The sequence below is a fragment of the Microcaecilia unicolor genome, chromosome 2, assembly GCF_901765095.1.
Source record: "Microcaecilia unicolor chromosome 2, aMicUni1.1, whole genome shotgun sequence".
Classification (NCBI taxonomy): domain Eukaryota; kingdom Metazoa; phylum Chordata; class Amphibia; order Gymnophiona; family Siphonopidae; genus Microcaecilia; species Microcaecilia unicolor.
The window spans coordinates 173,546,179-173,563,328 of NC_044032.1; the positions used below are offsets into that span (position 1 = coordinate 173,546,179).

The window sequence follows — 17,150 nt, forward strand, 5'->3', positions numbered from 1 at the left end:
TTCCCACCTCCTCTCTGGAAACAGGAACTTATATCATGAGGTGTGGGAGATAGCAGGGCAGCCAGTAGCAGCATGTGCAGGACTACGGCCCCATGCACGTTTTCATTTTGCTCTGCAGCGGCACTGCGGCAGTGGGATGCAGAGGGATCGAGTAAGCAAGAGGCAGGGAAGGGTAGGGCAGAGCATGGAAGCTCACGGTTCCTCCAGGCCATCATAGCAGCGGCCAGGAGGAACTGATTGGGTGCTTATGTTCCTACCCCTGCCCAGGTAGGGGCAGCTCGTTTGGGGGGCAATGCCCCCTCACCTCCCAAACTACACCAATGTAGGTCACCCCTCCCAGGGCTGAACCTTCAATTTAGTATTTACGTCATCTGTGAAGCCAAGGCTGACCAACATTGTGTCAGATTTCAACCTCTCTCGCCAGAAGAAGCTAAGTCCCTATTGCTGAAATTTGGCTGTTCACACTTCTTCCTCAACTGCTGCCCTACATTGGTTCTCACATCCATCCCTTCCAAAGTCATTCTGTGACTGACTGACCGACCGACCAATTTAATGATCTCCTAGAAGCAGGTTTGCTGCCTCCTGATATGGGCAGAATTGTTCTTACACTGTTACTAAAGGCTCCAGGTCTTGATCTGACTTCACTCGCCAACTTTTGCCCAATTGCCGGCATCCCTCTCTTCACAAAGGTACTGTAAATATATGTCTGCAGTCAGTTTGCATCATACTTGGAAAAGTTTATGTTACTTCACTAATCCCAATTCGGCTTCAGAACAGCACACAATCCCATCTGCTTACCCTTACCACCTTTGTCAGGTAAGGGTAAGCAGATGGGATTCTGTGCTGTGTGCTGTTCTGAAGCCGAATTGGGATTAGTGAAGTAATCAGGTGATTCTCCAACAGTTTGTCATATCTTCAGCCTTTGATGCAGTTGACCATACAATCCTACTCAAGCAACTGGATCAGGGAATTCCTGTCGAACAGAAGCTATGTGTTAAACAAAGCCAACTACTCTCCTAGTTTTGGATCCCAGAGGGATCTCCTCTCTCCCTGATCATATTCAACTTCTTCATGTCATCCCTGGGCTCACTGCACCTAGGCCTAGGTGAACTTCAACTTTCCTATGCAGATGACATTCTTCTCCTTCTACCAAAATGTCATCCTAACAGCGACATAACACAACTAATAACAGCTGGGATGGATGCCATCCAGAATTGGGCCCTGACAAGCACACTCAAACTGAATCCTCACAAAACCAAGAACGTATGTTTCTGTAGTCCAGGAGTTCAAGTACCCTCCACCCTCACAGTAGGATTTGACAAAACACTTACAGTGGAATCCGAAGCCAAAGTGCTTGGTGTCCTTCTTGATTCTTCCTTAACCTCTTCCCACATTGATAAGCTCTGGAAAACAACTCTGTTTAAATTGAGACAGCTTCTTCTGATACGTTCCTTTTTCGACCAGAAAGCATTCACCCTACTGGTCCAAATGCTCATCTTACCTCACCTTGACTATTGCAACATCCTGTTTCTCAGCATTAAAGTTGGTCTCCTCAAGAAGTTGCAAATTATACAGAACACCGCAGCTAGACTGATCTACAGACTGCATAAACACACAAGTATTTCAACATACCTGGGTGAATTACATTGCCTTCTCGTGAAAGACCGTATCAGCTTCAAAGCTGCCTGTTTGATCTTTTAAATCCTATATGGAAATATCTCAGGCCTACTGATCAATACAGTGTCACTAAACTTAGCCCGCTAAGACTGAGTGACCAGCTGTTAATTTCCTCACAGCCTCACAAGAGAATTAAGCTCTGCAAAAACCTTCAGCTCACTCTCCCTGTAATTGGAATCTCCCTATGGAACTCTATACCCATTGGAATTAGGACAGTCAAGGATTACTTCAGTTTCAGAAAGAAATTAAAAATTCACCTGTTCCCTAACCCCTACCACTTAACTCACTGTCTTAGCCTGCTTAAATTTCTTGCTTTCCATTGTTATCTCTAGCTGATCCATGTAAACTGCACTGAACTCTACTTAGGGGATATTAGCGGTATATAAGACCTCACTTGAATTGAATGTAAATTGATTTGGTTGTACCATAGATAGACGCAGGGGCGTATCTGTAATGGGGCCAACGGGTGCCTGGCCCCCCTGCATTTGGCCCTGGCCCCTGCTACCACCGCCAACCCCCCCCCGTGCCGCCAATGGAAGCCTATGGGGGGGGGGCGAAAAACGGCCCCTGCACTTTGAGCTCTGGCCCCCCCTACCAGGGAAAGTCAGATACGCCCATGGATAGACGGTATGTCAAAATCTAACATAACATAAAAAGACTCTAAGCGGTTCAGAGGCAAGCAACCAGAGTGGTCTGGGGTCTCCTCCAGAGGATGTGATATCAGCGGTTAGTGTATATTTGTTTAAAAATAGTTTGGACAAGTTCCTGGAGAAAAGTCCATAGTCTGCTATTTAGATAGACATGAAGAAAGCTACTGCTTGTTCCTGGGATCAGCAGCATGAATCTTGCTACTATTTGGGATTCTCTCAGGTACTTGTGATCTTAATTGGCCACTGTTGGAAGCAGGATATTGAGCTAGATGGACCAGTAGTCTGACCCAGTATTGGCTATTCTTATGTATGTGAACAGACTAGAATATATATTACCCTTTAGGAGGGACTGGATAGAAAAGATACAGTTTAAAAACTTGAAAGATATAAATGAACTAACAAAGCTTTTCGATAAGCAGAGCAACTATAGAACATGAAATGAAAGTGCAAGCAGGAAAACTGAAAAGCAACACCAGGAACTAATTTTTCATGGAGGGGGTAATGGATCCCTGGAATTCTGTTTTTGGGGAGATTGTACAGCTGAAATTAAAAACTCAATTAAAAAATGTGGGATATTGACACAATATCTCTATATGGAAAGACTAAGAGGATGAATGTACTGTATAGAGTATTTCTGCTCAAGTAAAACATAAAGGACTCAACAAAGAAGAAAGAATCGGGGGGGGGGGGGGGGGTAACCTGCCAGAACGGAGCACCAGGTACAGCCCTAATAACAAAGAGAGCAGTGTAAGGTAACCACTGGATCAAGCGGTAAGTTCAAGCCTAGCTAGCCTTCTGGGCAGACTAAATGCACCACGCTGATCTTCATCTGCCCTACCACCCCTGCAGGTTTGTCCGTTTGCCTGCGCAATCTGTTGACGTGGAGGGTTTTCCGCTGTGTAGCCGCTGTCGCCCCAGAGTTGCGGGGCGGGGGAGACGGGATCAGGATGATTGGCCGCTGCCCCTGAATGTTTAGCCGCGCGTGCGCGCCACAGCTACCAGGGTAGGCAGGACTGGGTTGTATATTGAGCCGCGGGCGCTAGCTGCTGGAATTCGAGCCCGTGTACGCGCTCCACGCCCTCATTTCCCCCTGTACGTCAAAGATACGGAAGGAACGCGCGCGAGCTGCAGCTGCGGCGTGTTGGGAGGAGAGGTGCGAATGCTAGAAGGCACGAGGGGCATCAGTGGCGGCCGCGCGCGCGGAGCCTTGGCTCTTTTCTTGTTCCCCATCGCAGAGTGCAGTTCAGCTACAACCGGCCGTTGGTTTCCTGCAGTCCCATTCCTGCTTGGCTCGGCGTCAGCATGATTAAAGCCATTCTCATCTTCAATAACCACGGCAAGCCCCGGCTCTCCAAATTCTACCAGCACTACGTGAGTGAGGGAAACGAGGGTAGCCGCATGATTTGGGGTGTCTTGGCGGACAAGTGGAGGGTTGTCAATAGAGATCCCATCCCCCCCCCTCACCCCGAGCTCGGCTTCTAAACAGCAGAACTGGTGGTTTACACTCTTCTACAGTTGTTGGCTTGCTGTATGCATGTCAGGTTTGTTTGGGGTCCCCCCCCTGCAGATAGCAACTTTAAGAATGGATGCCCCTTCTTGACTGAAAAAGAGTTTAGTTTCTATTCAGATTGTCAGGTGCAAAATGCTGAGACCGTAGCGCTGGCAGTCCCCTAGGTGTGGGGACTGTCAGACTGTTCTGGTGGTAGCACCTACCTGTTGGCTTGGTCAGCAGAAAGTTACCTGCTTTTTGGCCTACTCATCTCTGGTTGTTGCTTTGCTTCCTGTTTTGGTGGGAGATGGGGTTAGGAAGCTAAAACTGCACTTTAGTACAGAGAGAAAAGAAATTGTTTGGTCTTACAAAAAAGAACCTGCTTAGCCCCAGTCCTTGCCCCAATATAAAAAAAAAGATGGCTTTGGTGCTTCTTTTCAGTTCTAGTGTTGTTGGGGGTGGGGGGGGGGGTGATTTTCATAGTCTAGGTTTCGAGATGGATGAACTCAGGCACATGGGGCCCTTGCAAGGCTTGCAGTACAACTTATAATGAGACAAGTAAATAAGAGGAAAAAGAGACTACTGCTACCACTTATTTCTAAAGCGCTTCTAGATGTACTAATAGAATGGTCTTATAAAGAGGTGACTGAAAAATATGGGTGAACTGATTAGCATTCAAAATCTGTGAGAGGTCTTTCAAAAGAGGAATATAGGATTTAAATTTAGGACATGGCTTTTTCAATAGTAGCTCGAGTTGTATACAGATACAGTAGGGTTTTTTTCCTGTCTCGGGAAGGCTTAAATCTAAGGGTTTTTTTTTTTACACAAAGGCGCGCTAGCGTTTTTAGCTCGCGATAAATGCGAAGACACCCATAGGAATATAATGGGCGTCTTAGCGTTTAGCGCACACAAATTTTTAGCGCGTGCTAAAAATGCTAGCATGCCTTTGTAAAAGGGGCCCTAAGTTTGTACCTGAGGGTCAAGTGGCTCACTCAGTTGCAAGGAGCAGCAGTGGGGTCTGAACTGAGCTTCCTTGGTTCTCAGCCCCACTGCTGTAACCATTAGGCTACTTCTATGTTCTGGGAAGTATATCTATTCCTGCCTTTACAGTGGCAGGAATTTCATTATGAAATGTGCTTTCAGGGCAGTTGCATCTTTGTGTTACTGTCTCTTAATTAAAAAAAACAAACAAACACTCCTGAAGATGCAGTTTTTTTGTGGCAGCATTTTTCTGAGCCTTGATATTTTTTGTGAGCTGCTAGATTCTGATAACAGTATTTAGGCATGAAGAATTGTATTATTGTGATTTGTGTGTGATCATGTTTGTTTTTGTTTTATTATGTAGGTTCTATGTGGTGTATGATTTTTTTAAATAAATAAGGAACTTAGTCATGACAGCAATGCACAAGTGGGGAAAAAAAGTAGCTCAAGTGTTAAAAGCAGTATGACAAGGCTTTTTCAGATATATCAGTGAAAAGAGGAAGGGCAGAGATAGGATTGCAAGACTGAGAAGGGAGGAATGGTGAGTGACAAGGAAGAAGTGGGAGTCTTAAAATGCTTTTGGTATTCAATGAATAAGAAAAGGTTAAAAATGACTGCAAATAGTTGACAGTAGATGTCACACTATTTACAGAAAAAAATGACTTGTGTGAAACTAGTAGAATAATTAACATTTGTATATATATATATATTTATATAATATAAATAAATACATAATTAGGAATAGGTTCTAATCTACAGACTAGTTGATCTGCCTTTGGTGGTGGAAAAATGGATTCACTAGACTAAACTAAAAGAATAGTGAAGTATTATGAATCCAGTGGCTTGTAGGATCTGGGGAAGTAGGAAATTTAGTAAATAAACTGGGGTTAGATTTTTTGACAGTTTCTTTGATTAGGGATCATGATTGTGAAATCTAGGAATAAACTGATAGAAGAATTTTGTTTAAAAAAACTTTTGATACCACATAAGAAGCTCATAAATAAACTGAGCAGTCAGTGGATAGATTCCTGGTTGGCAGGCTTTGATGAAAGCTGAATGATGGACAATGCAGAGCTGTTGAAAACTGAGTTCACTCAGCGGAAGGGAGGGTGATTCGTGGAGTGCCTCAAGGATCTACTTAGTATCTTCATAAAGTTGCAGATAGGTTAGCAGGAGAAGTTGTTCTGCAAATGACGTTTATTTGCCCAGAATGGACATCTTGAAGGTGTAGATGGCATGAAGACTGACCTAAGAAAGTTTGTGGAACAGATGAGTGCTGCTTAGCAAAGTTTCAGTGTAAAACAGTGGAGAATTATGCACTGATGTACGACAATCTCATGGGAACAGTATACAAAGGGAGGTGAGATACTGGTGTGTGCCAAGCAGGAGACACAGCTGAGCTCAGGGTAAGTAAACATGTGACAAGAAGTGACTAAATCCAAAGGAATGCTAAGATATGTAGGGAGAGAACTGGTAGAAGTGAGATACTGACTTGTCCAGGTGGTTGGTGAGACCTGGACAAGGGGAAGCCACACAAAGGGTGGAGGTGCGCTGGTTCCCTGTACGTGGAAACAATTGGAGCAAAAAAGGAGTAGGGAGAGTTGGCTCTTCTCAAACAAAGAAGGAGACGTGTAGGTGGATAAGATTCTTTATTACAAAACATCAAAATCGACTTGATACAGGTGCTGTGTTTCAGCGCCTGAGCGCCCTGCCTCAGGACTGCCACGAAGATTTTCTTCTTTGATTCTGGGTTATGTTGATACCCCTTTGTGTACAAAGTTTTGATAAGAATATTTCTTCTTAATATCAGCATTACATCATAAGACTCCTGAGGCAGGTGCTTAGGCGCCAAAACATATCTGCTGTGTCGAGTTGATTTTGATGTTTTGTAATAAAGAATCTTATCCACCTACACGTCTCCTTTTTTGTTGTTTGAGAAGAGCCAGCTCTCCCTACTCCTCTTTTGCTCCGGTTGGTGAGACCTTACATTAACAGAAACATAGAAGAAGAATTGCCATATAGGATTAGACCAAAGGTTCATATAACCCAGTATCCTACTTCCAACAGTGGCCAAGCCAGGACTCAAGTACCTGGAAGAATCCCAAGAAGTAGCAAGATTTCATGCTGCTGATGCAAAGGGATAAGATATGGCTTTGCCTTGATTTACCTTAATAACAGTTTTATGGACCTTACCTCCTGGAACTTGACCACATGGTTTTTAAACCAGCCTACACTAACTTCTTTTATCACACCCTCTGACAACTAGTTCCTGAGCTCAACTATGCATCGTTTAAAAATATTTTCTCCCCTTGTTTCTTTTTTTTTCTTTTTAAAGGTATTATGTAACTTCATGCCATGTCCCCTAGTTTTTATACTTGCTGAAAGCATAAACAGTTAATTCACTTTTAATCCATTCCACTCAGAATTTTGTAGACCTCTATCAAATCCACCCTCAACCATCTCTTCTCCAAGCTGAAGAACCCTAACCTCTTTAGTGTTTCCTCATGAGAATTGTTCCACCTCCTTAATTGTCTTGATCGTCCTCCTTTGTAACTTTTGTAGTTCTGATGCATCTTTTTTTGTGATGCAGCGACCAGAATTGCACATGATACTCAAGTGCGGTCTTGCCATGGAGCGACACAGAGGCAGTATAATAACTTTTGTTTTATTTTCTACTCTTTCCTAGTAATTCCTAGCATACTATTAGCTGTTTTTGGCCCCACTGCACCCTAAGCAGCAGATTACACCATTTTGCCCATGGTGGCACTTAGATATTTTTCTTTGGTGGTGACTTCTAATATGGATCCTAGCATCAAGTAGTTATAATTTGGAGTATTCAGTTCTAGTAGGCGTAACGTTGAAAGGATATAGGGAGGAGGCTGTCCAGAGACAGACTACTAACCATACTGCATAGTCTGTTCCTGAAGTTTTATGAGCTGAGAATTTTGATTTGATGTATTTTCTTACTATTCCACCATGTATAAAGCATCAGAGTAGATTGCAATAAATCAAGGATTTATAGTGGCAATAGAAAGTCTACATTGCCACGGAACATTTTTTTTTCATTTTGCTGTGTCGTCATATCAGATTTGTATGGATTTACATGATTATTTTTTTCCTATTCTTCAACAGACCATATACACTTATCAAGGGAAAATTTTGTATTGGGAGACAAAGCATATACCCCACAAGACAAAACTTAAGTGCAGCGGTTAGATACATTTCTGCTTCCCTGAGTGAACACTTGATGAAAGCATCTTTGTTAGTCATTACAGCTGTAAGTCTGTTGGCAAATGTCTCCACCAACTTTGTGCACCTTAATTAATATAAGACCATTCTTTGAAGAATATCCATCAGTGCTTTAAGAAACAATCTTTGTCTTGCCACAGATTTTCAATCAAATTGTGGTTGGGGCTCTGACTGGGCCACTCAAGGACCTTTACCTTTTTGTTCTTAGTTGCTTCATTGTGCCGATGGATGTGTGCTTGTGTTGTTACTGTTGTGCTAAAAGGTGAACTCCACCCTAGTTTTAGCTTTCTTGCAGAAGGCATCATATTTTCTTTAAGGGCTTTTCTTTTCTCCGTTCTTTGTCCTTTCTATACTAAGTAGAGGAGTGTGGTAGCCTTGTTAGTCCACTCTTAAGGTTATCAATAGAAATCAAACAAAATAAAACATGGAAAAGAAAATAAGATGATACCTTTTTTATTGGACATAACTTAATACATTTCTTGATTAGCTTTCGAAGGTTGCCCTTCTTCCTCAGATCGGAAATAAGCAAATGTGCTAGCTGACAGTGTATATAAGTGAGAACATTCAAGCATTGCTATGACAGTCTGACAGGGTGGGAGGATGGGGGTGGGTAGGAAGTATGCATGGGGACATCAAAGCATATCATTGGTATTACCAATGATATGCTTTGATGTCCCCATGCATACTTCCTACCCACCCCCATCCTCCCACCCTGTCAGACTGTCATAGCAATGCTTGAATGTTCTCACTTATATACACTGTCAGCTAGCACATTTGCTTATTTCCGATCTGAGGAAGAAGGGCAACCTTCGAAAGCTAATCAAGAAATGTATTAAGTTATGTCCAATAAAAAAGGTATCATCTTATTTTCTTTTCCATGTTTTATTTTGTTTGATATCCTTTCTATACTGAAAGTGCTCCAGTCTCAGCTGATGAGAAACATCCCCATGACTTGATGCTATCATCATCATGCTTCAGAGGAATACTTTTCTTTGGGTGATGGTCTCTGATGGGTTTATGCCAAACATAATTTTTGTATTCAGGCCAACAATTTCTGTTTGTTTTTTGCCAAACCACAAAACATTTCCTCATATGGCTACAGTCTTGAGTTCTCTTTGTATGGTACGATGGGATTCAAGGGAGTTTTCTTGAGTAGCTGCCTCCTTTCTTGGACTGTTTAGGATATGATTATCACATACTAGAGGGCAACTGAAACCGGGGCCAGTTCCAATCAAAACTGAATTTGTGGCCAAAATCTGTAATTTGCTTTTGGCTGGATTGAAACCAAAGCCCAGCCTCCCACCGCGGCCACTGCAAGCCCATCCCTTTGGGCAGCTGTCCCCCATTGACAAAAAACCCATCCTCCTGGGTTGCCCACTAACTCTACCCTCCTCCACCCCTCGCCTGTAGGCCCTCCCTGGGCCTACTTTCTAAATGCCCTGGTGGTTGAGTGGTCTGTTTGGAGCCGGAGCGATCCCAAGTTGCTCCTGCTCCAGCCCGCTGCATAGTGAAAATGGCAGCTGCGAATTCTCGCAGTAGCCACACAAGACTGTTGCAGGAGGTAGTGGCCACCATTTTGGGATTGTGTCCTGCTTGGGCAGGAACAATCCCTAGGTGCTCCTGCTTATATCATTTCCAATCTCAAAATGGTAGCCATGACCTCCTGTGGCATTCTTGAGAGGCTGACATAGTTATTTGCGGCTGCTATTTTCACTAAGCAGTAGGCAGCAGCAGGACCAACTCGGGATCGCTCCTGCTCTGAAGAGGCCACTAGTCCCCCATGGCTTTTAGAAGGTAGGCCGAGGGAGGCCATATAGGTGGGAAGTGGGGGGGGGGGGGGGGCAGAGTTGATGGGCAACCTGGGAGGACATTTTTTTTGTTGGGGGAGACACTGGCCTGGGCTTATGATGCCACAGACTAGGGGTGGGGGCAGGGAATGCTGGTTCCTGCTGAAAATGTTCTGGCATTTTCAGCTGAAACCTGAATCCAGGTTTTGGTCCAATTTCGGTGCCAAATCCAAAACTGAAATTTGGTCAGCCTCTGCCACAAACAGTTTGACTAGGCTTAGTCAACCACTGAGGAGGGGTTTTGATGTAGGTATGGTCATGTGTGTGTGCCATACACTTTCAACCACTTAATTGTCTTGACTGGGCCCATAGGGATATTCAAGAACTTTGCAATTCTTTTATACCATCCATTGATCTGTGCTTTTTGCAACTCTGTCCCGATTTATTTATTTTTTTCCTAGCTTTTTGGTGCTCATGATTGGGCCTGTGCTTTGAAATACTCTATCAAGCAGAGGAAACCAAGAGAAACTTCTAAGTTATATCATTGTGTGAAGTGGTACAATATAACAAAAGTGGGGCCAGCTCACTCGTGGGGTTATATACAAGAACGCATGTTAACTCTGTCAGTGACTCGTCAGTGACTCCTTTGGTGTGTACTTTTTGGAGGCAATTGGTTACACCAGAACTTAAGTATACAGGTATAGGTTGTACAAGCATACAAAGGGGCTGGATACTTATCTAAACAAGCTATTCCATGTTTATATTCTGGGGTGAAGTAAAACGTGTGGATACTTGTGGTCATGGATTTGATATACCTTTTCTGTGGTACAACCAAAGAGGTTTATATATATGATATGCAGATACTTATTCTGTCTCTAGTAAGCAAGGAGAAAGCTGAGGGCAAGGGGGGGGGGGGGGGGGGGGGTTGTGATCAGGCCTGGGTCATAGAGAGGATACATCTTTATGATAGAGGAATTTTGCACTCTTCATCTGTAATTTTGTTTGTGTGTATTATTACCCCAGAATAACATACTGTTTTAATGCATTTTAGTTCAATGTTTTCAAGAAAGAGAATACTTTGCAAAATTCTAAAAACTGTATTATAACTGAAAGGCAAGAGAGAGGACTATGATAGTGACATTGAAATACCTCAAGGGTATAAATGAATAAGAAACATCTTTTTTTTTTTTTTTTTTTGTCCAGTGGAAACAGTGTGTTAAAACTAGAGGTCATAGGATGAAGCTCCAAAGGGTTGATTTGAGGAGTAACATCATAAAATCTTATCTTGTATGGGATGATGGATACGTGCATTGGCCTTCAAGGAGAGGTGGGTTAGGCTAAAATAGTAACAAAGCATGGGAGAAGGAGTGAGGATCCCTAGATAAGAAGTAGCAATGGGAAAAAGAGTAACTGGTATGTGTGCCACTGTAGTATGAAGTGTGCCTGGACCAGGGCTGGTGTTAAGACATTCAGGGACCCAGAGCAGAAACTGGGGAAGGGGCCCAAAAGCTGGCTTTCAGCCTGTGCTTCCTTTTGCTTGAGGCAGGTTTGAGGCCCCCTATGGTATGGGGACCCAGGGCAACTGCCTTGTTTGCCATCCCCTTACACCGGCCCTGGCCTGGCCTCTTATTCATTACATTTTGGTTCATTGTTTTGACTATCAGTGGTGATAGTATTTTTATCTTCCTTGAACTGCTCTATTAACACCACTAGTATTTACTCCCTGAAAGATACATCTCAGTTTATGCAGCAATAGAAGGCACTCTTTTTTTTTTTTTTTTCTTTCCTCCCCCAGTAAGCTGTCTTTAAAATTGGTTATGGATGTAACATTGTATGGATCTGACCAAGTGAACATAATACTAGATTTTACTAAGACATGTCAGTATAGTTGAATATGTAGACAGAGTGGGTAAAATCTGCTTATTCCTCTGACTTTCTCCCTATTTTAAGAATTTTACTGAGATTTTTAAAACTGGCACAAGCCTTTTTTTTTTTTTTTTTTTTTTTTTTTGAGATCTAGTGGAAAGAGATTTTCCATGTTTCCCTTATGATGTACTCGTGAAAAGCCCAAACTGGCTATTGCAGCATGTTTTCTCTGTCCATGAAGTGGCTATAATCAAACTTCTTAGCTTTCACATGACAATGCTGTTAGCCTCTGGGTATCTTGATGAGTGAGAGCCAGGAGAAAGTGGAATTGAGTAAAATTACACAAAATGGGTGGAAAGGACGAGAAGTTTTGCTACGTAACCACTGAAAGCAATTTTATTAGAAGAAGGAACTTTTTGGACTTTGGAGTGGAGGAGTGGCCTAATGGTTAGGGTGGTGGACTTTGGTCCTGGGGAACTGAAGAACTGAGTTCGATTCCCACTTCAGGCACAGGCAGCTCCTTGTGACTCTGGGCAAGTCACTTAACCCTCCATTGCCCCATGTAAGCTGCATTGAGCCTGCCATGAGTGGGAAAGCGCGGGGTACAAATGTAACAAAAAAAAAAAAACAGTTAATGAAAGTTGAAGGGCATAAATTAATAGCTACAAGTTTTTTTTGTGTCTTTAACCCATTAGTGCCCAGTGTTCCCATATGGGCACTTATTATGGGAACATTGGGCACTAATGGGTTAATCCAGATGTATATGCTTGGATCATAGTTTGGTTTTAGGTTTGTATCCATTAAACTCTGCATATAATGGAAGATGGAAGACGGAACCGACTGAAAATAATAAGAAACAGCATAAGGAATGTCAAGTCAAATGCAAAGTGCTGATAAGGAAGGCTAAGAGGGACTTTGAAAAAAAGATTGCTTCGGAGGCAAAAACATAGTAACGTAAACAGAGAAATATTTAATAAGGATCTGGGTTTTCTAACCCATTATAAACCATAAGCTGTATTTCTCTGTTTATTACCCTCCTCTCACCTACCAACACCCATTCTGTTAGAATATCAATGAAATGCTTTGATGTCCCCATGCATACCCTCACCCTCCCACTCTGTCAGACTGTCAAAGTAATGCTTTGATGTTTCTCTTATATTTACTACCTGCTACCACATTTGCTTATTTCCGATCTGATGAAGAAGGGCAACCTTCGAAAGCTAATCAAGAAATGTATTAAGTTATGTCCAATAAAAAAGGTATCATCTTATTTTCTTTTCCATGTTTTATTTTGTTTGATTTTAAAGAGATTAACTGAGAAAATTTTGTAATTTATAAAAGTAGAAGGTTTTACTTGTCCTCTCTTGCTACATTCTGAAACTTCTTCCATATATTTTTTAAAACGGGGAAACTGAAGATCTTGTAATTCAGTTTTTTTTTCTTTTCTTTTTTTTTTTGGTGGTGAAATTCTCCTTACTTTGATGTGCATAATTTCTGTGGTTGTAATGTTTTGTGGAATTGTTACAAATTATTTCCAAATTGAGATTTTATTTCTCGTTTCATTTTTAAATTATAGGAATGAGTTATTTTAAATCTTAGATCAGAAACATAGGGGCCCTTTTTCTAAGCTGTTAGGCAATGTGTGCCTAACACAGCTTCCGTATCATCAAGCTGATCAATCCATAGACTGGTGGGTTGTGTCCATCTACCAGCAGGTGGAGGTAGAGAGCAAACTTTTGCCTCCCTATATGTGGTCATGTGCTGCCGGAAACTCCTCAGTATGTTCTCTATCTCAGCAGGTGGTGGTCACACACAGCAGCAGCTCTGGCTAGGCCTCCAAGCCTAATTTTTAGGTTTTGTTGAGTGCCTGGGGTTGAGGGCTCTTTTGAGCAAGTGCAAACCTGGTGGTGCCAGGTCCCTCCTTTTCTCCCCCCTCCCGCTGGCTCCGTTAAAAAAAAAAAAAAAATTTTTAAACGTCCTTAAAGGCGTTTATTTCGACGTTTATTTAAACGTTCATTGCAGCTACTCACTGGGACACCAGTTCGTTACAGCTCGGAGCGGACAGCAGGTAATTTTTACCTTTTTATAGCGGGCAGGGGGTTCCCCGATTCTTCTCCTCGTGGCATATGGCGTCGGAGGGCGAGGGCGCAAAGGGTCGCTCCCCGGATCGCTTGAGCGCTTCTAGAGGGGATGCGGGGGTCTTACAGCCTGATTCGCCCTTGTTGGGTGACAGTTTCGTGACCGATGAATGTCCCGGTCCTTCCTCCGGCGTGGCGGTTTTTCCCGCCATAAACGCCCATCCCCCGCTCCTCGCCTCCGCCATCTTGGCCGGCCACGCGGCTCGGCTTCTTCGTGGGCCGCCCTTGAGGTTGGAGACATTAATGCCATGAACGCCCTTAATTTGGGCGACGGCACAAAAGCGGCTAAAGTTAAGCGCCGTTCTTCCCGCGCGGCTCCTTCGCGGAGTGTCGCGCCGGACGCCATTTTGGATGCGCAGCATGTCTCTCCCCCGCTCTTGCGAGCGCCGGTTGAGGGTGCGTCTAGGGCTGTTGCCCAGGCTGCGGAAGTGCACAGTCTGGGGGGTTTCTCCCCCGAGTTTGTTTTGCTGCTGCATCAGGCTTTCCTCATGCAAAACGCTGCCCTTGCTCCCTCGTCTGGTAAAGAGGTTGAGGTTCCCAGAGGTAAACGCCCTCGGGTTGATTCCCAGGCCTTGGAGGAAGTTGTCTCCTCCGATGTAGATGAGGGCAGCGTGTCTGAGATCTCCCAACGGTCCTTTGCGGATTCCTTGGAGGAGACGGATCCCCGCTCGGATGGAGCGGATGACCCCTCTGCAGCGCGGCTTTTTAGCCCAGGGGATTTGCCCAACCTGTTGTTACAGGCCATGGACACTTTGAAGATTTCCTCTCCGGAGGACGTCTCTCCCTCAGCCCCTTTTGGCTCTGCCATTATGCTGGGGACGAAGCGCCCGCCTAGAACCTTCCACGTGCATGATGCCATGCACACCCTAATTTCGGCTCAATGGGATGTCCCAGAAGCGAGCCTTAAAGTGGCTAGGGCTATGTTCCGCCTCTATCCTTTGGCTGTGAGTGAACGTGAGGCCTATCTGTGGCCTACCGTGGATTCTTTAATCACTGCGGTGACTAAGAAAACGGCGTTGCCGGTGGAAGGTGGCACGGCCCTAAAGGACGCCCAAGACAGAAGATTGGAGGCGGCCTTAAGGTCGTCCTTTGAGGTGGCTGCTTTAAGTTTGCAGGCCTCAGTTTGCGGCTCCTATGTGGCCAGGGCGTGCCTGACTATGGTGCAGCGGGCTTCCCCCTCGGATCATTCCTTGAGGGCTGATTGGCCGGCCCTGGAATCGGGCTTAGCCTATTTGGCAGACTTGCTGTATGATGTCTTGAGGGCCTCAGCGAAAGACATGGCTCAGACAATCTCTGCGCGGCGGTGGCTTTGGCTGAAACATTGGTCTGCTGACCACGCCTCCAAATCCCGCCTGGCTAGGTTGCCTTTTAAAGGCAAGCTGCTCTTTGGGGTCGAGCTGGACAAAATCGTGACCGATCTCGGCACGTCTAAGGGCAAGAAATTACCAGAGGTCAGGGCTCGGGCTAGTTCTCGGCCCGGTACCTCCAGAGGACGGTTGCAGGAAGCCCGTCGGTACCGCCCGGGCAAGTCGGGTTCCTCTGCCCCCTCTTCCTTCAAGAGGAATTTCTCCCCCAAGCAGCATTCCTTTCGCAGAGACCGCCGTCCCGGAGGTGCTCCCTCCGGTCCTCCCCCAGGGTCTCGTACCCAATGACGGGGTCTTGGTCCACGCCCCAGTGCAGATTGGAGGACGGCTGTCCTCGTTTCTGGGCGAGTGGACCACAATAACTTCAGACGCGTGGGTGCTGGAAGTCATCAGAGACGGCTACAAACTAGAGTTCTGCCGACCCTTAAAAGACGGGTTTGTACTCTCTCCCTGCAAGTCTCCGGTCAAAGCTGTGGCAGTGCAGCAGACCTTGGACAATCTGATCCGCCTGGGCGCGGTCGTTCCGGTGCCAGAAAGTCAGCTTGGCAAGGGACGTTACTCCATTTACTTTGTGGTACCAAAGAAAGGAGGTTCTGTCCGGCCTATCCTCGACCTCAAAGGGGTCAATCGGGCCTTGAAAGTGCGGCACTTTCGCATGTAGACTCTCCGCTCTGTTATAGCGGCAGTGAAGGCAGGAGAGTTCCTGGCATCCTTGGACATCAAGGAAGCGTACCTGCATATTCCCATCTGGCCTCCTCATCAACGCTTTCTGTGTTTTGCAGTCCTGGGACGACACTTCCAGTTCAGAGCCCTCCCCTTCGGGTTGGCTACTGCTCTGCGGACCTTTTCCAAAGTAATGGTGGTCATCGCGGCCTTCCTACGAAAGGAAGGGGTACAAGTCCATCCTTATCTGGACGACTGGTTGATCCGAGCCCCCTCTTATGCAGAGTGCGGCAAAGCTGTGGACCGGGTAGTTGCTCTTTTGAGCTCCCTGGGATGGATCATCAACTGGGAGAAGAGCCAGCTGCGCCCGACTCAGTCCCTGGAGTACCTGGGAGTTCGATTCGACACCCAAGTGGGCAGAGTTTTCCTGCCAGACAATCGGATTGTCAAACTTCAGGCTCAGGTGGACCAGTTCCTAGTAGCCTCTCCCCTTCGGGCTTGGGACTATGTGCAGCTGTTGGGCTCTATGACGGCCACGATGGAAGTTGTGCCCTGGGCCAGGGCTCATATGAGACCACTTCAACACTCTTTGCTGCAGCGCTGGACTCCGATGTCGGAGGATTATGCTGTGCGCCTTCCCTTGGACCCAGCAGTGCGCAAGGCGCTGAGCTGGTGGATGCAGACAGACAAGTTGTCTGCGGGAATGCCTCTGGTGACCCCAGAGTGGATTGTCGTCACGACGGACGCCTCGTTGTCGGGCTGGGGAGCCCACTGCTTGGGAAGGACAGCGCAGGGGCTCTGGTCTCCTGCAGAGGCAAAGTGGTCTATCAACCTCCTGGAACTCAGAGCCATTCGGTTGGCGCTTTTGGAGTTCATCCCGGTACTGGTGTTGAAGCCTGTACGGGTCCTGTTGGACAATGCCACGGCTGTGGCCTATGTCAACTGCCAGGGAGGTACCAAGAGCGCCCCTCTAGCCAAGGAGGCTATGAATCTTTGCCAGTGGGCGGAAGCGAACCTGGAGCAGCTTTCAGCGGCCCACATTGCCGGAGTCATGAATGTCAAGGCGGACTTTCTCAGTCGCCATACCTTGGAGCCCGGAGAGTGGCAGCTATCTGCTCAGGCGTTCTTGGACATCACGAAGCGCTGGGGCCAGCCGAGCCTAGATCTGATGGCGTCATCGGCCAATTGCCAAGTGCTGCGCTTTTTCAGCAGAGGACGGGACCCTCGATCCCTGGGAGTAGATGCTCTTCTCCAACAGTGGCCGACACAAGAGCTTCTCTATGTGT

At 45.6% G+C, this 17,150-nt stretch overlaps 1 protein-coding gene across 2 annotated transcripts in view; it reads left to right on the forward strand.

Moving 5' to 3' along the window:
* Positions 1-3,320: 3,320 nt before the first annotated feature.
* The window catches only part of AP3S1 (adaptor related protein complex 3 subunit sigma 1), a 188,856-nt gene continuing 175,026 nt past the window's right edge, over positions 3,321-17,150 (forward strand). Inside the window, exon 1 of one of the 2 annotated variants that reach the window (XM_030193508.1) lies at positions 3,321-3,698. In XM_030193508.1, coding sequence (XP_030049368.1) covers positions 3,630-3,698 — 69 coding nt within the window. In that variant the 5' untranslated portion in view covers positions 3,321-3,629. The remainder of the gene's footprint in view (positions 3,699-17,150) is intronic. The other variant, XM_030193507.1, reaches the window with a different exon arrangement.